The sequence below is a fragment of the Cicer arietinum genome, chromosome 7 (assembly GCF_000331145.2).
Source record: "Cicer arietinum cultivar CDC Frontier isolate Library 1 chromosome 7, Cicar.CDCFrontier_v2.0, whole genome shotgun sequence".
NCBI classification, from domain to species: Eukaryota; Viridiplantae; Streptophyta; class Magnoliopsida; order Fabales; family Fabaceae; genus Cicer; species Cicer arietinum.
Genome location: NC_021166.2, coordinates 4,881,604 through 4,884,919, shown reverse-complemented (window position 1 = coordinate 4,884,919; position 3,316 = coordinate 4,881,604). Strand labels below are relative to the sequence as shown.

The 3,316-nt window shown below is 31.6% G+C and overlaps 1 protein-coding gene across 1 annotated transcript; it reads right to left on the bottom strand.

The window, feature by feature from the left end:
- Positions 1 to 489: 489 nt before the first annotated feature.
- On the bottom strand, positions 490 to 2,853 carry LOC101492591 (uncharacterized). Its single transcript, XM_004508146.4, has 2 exons — positions 1,139 to 2,853; positions 490 to 878 (listed from the first exon to the last, which is right to left on the bottom strand). The coding sequence occupies exon 1, from the start codon at positions 2,561 to 2,563 to the stop codon at positions 1,157 to 1,159; it is 1,407 nt and encodes a 468-aa protein (XP_004508203.1). The 5' UTR covers positions 2,564 to 2,853; the 3' UTR covers positions 490 to 878; positions 1,139 to 1,156.
- Between the last annotated feature and the right edge of the window lie 463 nt (positions 2,854 to 3,316).

Sequence of the window (3,316 nt, the reverse complement as noted above, 5' to 3'; positions counted from 1 at the left end):
TAATTAAATCATATCGTTAGATTGTGTGCAGTCAACAACCTCGAGCAATCAAGCAATTGGAACGTTAGTGGTCTTGGATTAAGATCAAATTACAATATTTCACATCGGTATTTTAAGTTTAAAAAAAAAGTTAAAATCTTGTATATCAATCAAACCGCCACATGACTACGTGAATACGTGTAACAATCCAAATTCAAGCAGCATAGCTATAACACAACCATTGTCTAGATCACCAGCTGTGCACATGGAATGGAAGACTAAGAGATTGAGTTCACAAATGCAAAGGACTACAAATTAGGTGCAAGTGAGAACCTTGAATAAATGCCACTCTCCATATGCTAGTACAAGATTTACTCATTGAATGCCTATCTAAGGGGACCACTACCATATATTGCTACATTTGACTAGTTATATAATCAATTGCACATTTTCATAAAGTTTGGATTACATGTATGTTTTGGAAAGTAACTAACAACAACAAAACATAAATTAATATCACCAACAACAATTTATTAAATTGCATATTAAAACTCAATGATACATAAAGAAATAGCCAAGAGTGATTGATTATATATTATATATAGGTATCTCCTTTTGTGTCTCTACACTACCCAAACATGTGTATGCATGTGAATAGTGATTATAAAAAAGTGAAAATTACATGTCTTTGGCATAACAACACCAAAGTGTGAATTACAATAAGGAAGCCTCAAAAAAATACTACAACCAATGTCACAATTAAGACAAGCCACGTGATGACAGAAAATGCATCGAGATTTTCTTCTCCATTTCCTCATCTCAAAAAAGTACCAATAATTACCATCATGCCATCATAAGAATACTTCTGGACACTGCAGAACTTCATAACCCTCTCTCACCTGAATATTAACAAGAAGCAAGTATCCACAAAAATAAAAGAACTAAAAAAGTTACTAGAAAGTACTATTATATGATTATTTAGATTACTCCTAATGAAGGAAAAAATTAAGATTTAATTAAAACACACCCACATCCACAAGATAAACAAAATAGTACTAGTAGTGGTAACAATAGACAGTAATTAATTAAAACATCACAGAAAATAATCAATGTGTATAAACCAAAGTGTTGATTATAGGTAGCTCCTTTTATTCATTACCAGCATGTTGTGTTGTAATCAGCCTCTAGCAGCAAGCAAAGATGGCATAGCAGATAAATTTGGTGTGACATTTTTATTATCATTAGCATCTCTAATAATATCCCTTCTATTTTGATGATTTTCTTTAGAAGAATTTCCTTTGTTGCTGCTACTAAAAGCTCTCATAGGACTAGCAAATGCCCAACTCCAACTTTTACCACGGTTTTGAGAAAGTGTCACAGAAGCAGCTTGTTTTCCATTCACAGCAGCATCATCAGCAGAATTAGAAGAAACCCAATAAGATGAAGATGATGAATTTGATGATGAAGATGAAGTCATCATGAAACCACTGAATATTCCACCACAACGTCGTAGAACTCTCTCCTTCATGCAATGGTTGTGATGATTAACAGAAGAAGCAGCAACAGAAGAAGAAGAAGTAGAAACAGCTTTTGATTTACCTTCACGTTGTGATTCAACCCTCCTTAGAGTACAATCTCCAAACCCAGTTGAGATTCTTTCAAAAAAATCACCAGAGAAGCTTCTGCTACCACATCCAACAGATCTAGATCTTGAAACTTTGCGTTCAAAAGAAGAACCTGTATTGTTGTTTTTGCTGTTGTTAGGACTGTTATCTTCTTCAATAATAACAATGTCACTCTTTCTTCCTAATGAAGAACCAGAACAACACTTTTCCTTTAACTTTGCTGCACCAGTTACAGCATTATTATTTCTGTCTCTAAAACTCTTTGAATTCAACTTAGCAGAAGTTGAAGACTTTGAAGAAATATAGAGAAAAGACCAAAACCCATTTCTTTTTCTTGGACTAAAATCTTCATCATCTGCATCAACCAAAGAGTTACCTCTTCTTGGTGTTGCAGTTGATTTGCTTCGCTTTAGAATGATATTAGAAGCAGAACCAGAAACAGAGGTTGAAACAGAGGTTTTTTTCTTCTTTTTCTTGGCTAAGAGAAAAGGGATACGAGTTTTTCTATAATAGTATTCATGGTAATGATTATCATTTTTTGTAGTAGTGGGACAAACAGAAAGAGAGATAGAAGAAGAAGCAACAATGGTTGTTGTGGGTGGTGGTGGTGGTGGTGCTGGTGCTGAAGTTGTAATATTGATGGAAGAAGAAGAAGAAGGACAGTGAAAAGTAGTGGAAGTTGAAGATGAAGAATGAGGAACAATGTGGGATCTGAAAGAAGGTGAAGAAGAAGAAGAGGAAGAAGGAGGAATAGGAAGAGGAAAAGAAGAAGAAACAAGTTTACCAAGTTTTTCTTGAAGACAAAAAGCACAGATCCCACCAGGGTTGTTTCTATAAGGATGATCAATGCATTGCATTCCATCACTGTTATCATCTTCAGTAACATTAACATTAACATTAACCTTTCCTCCTCCTCCTCCTCCTCCTTTCATTGATGTTTCCATGTGGATGTGAATCATCCAATGGATGAGAAAGTAGATAAATGGTAGAATATGCTTTTGTAATAGATTGTGTTGTTGTACTTTCAATATGATATTATTGATTGATGAGTTGAATGCCTTTAGAGTAGTTTATTTGTGTGTTTGCTTTCAAGATAACACACTCAAAAGGAAGTGAGAGAGAAGAGAGAAATAAAGAGAAACCAACAAGTTAGGGAGGGAACAGATGGTCAGAGATGTAATTCAGGGAAGATGGGGAAGAAATTAAAACTATACTCCATCTCAAATACAATCAAATTTTATTGCTACCTAGTATAAATCATTTTTAAATATATCAACTTTTATATATAATTATATGTCCACCAGTTAACACATTATTGATCATTGGATTGAAGTTGTATAGTCTATATTTCAAACTTCATTATTTCATTTTTTAAAAATCATTCATAATTATTTTATACCATCGAAATTTGATTGTTTTAGTCAAAATATATTTAATATTTCATAATTATGAATAATTAAAATTTATTGTAAATGTAAAACTTTTGATGTTAATAATATATCAAAAAATAAAATTTTGACCAACAATATATTAAAATTAAATTTATTTAAATAAATGAATTTAATATTTATTCTCTCTAAAATAAAATATAAATAAAAATAGTCATTATATGTTCCTAAATATATAATACTTCTTGTTATTAACTATAGAAAAAAGTGTATTTTATTATAGACAATTATTTCTTTAAATTAGTATATAAATACATTTTAAAT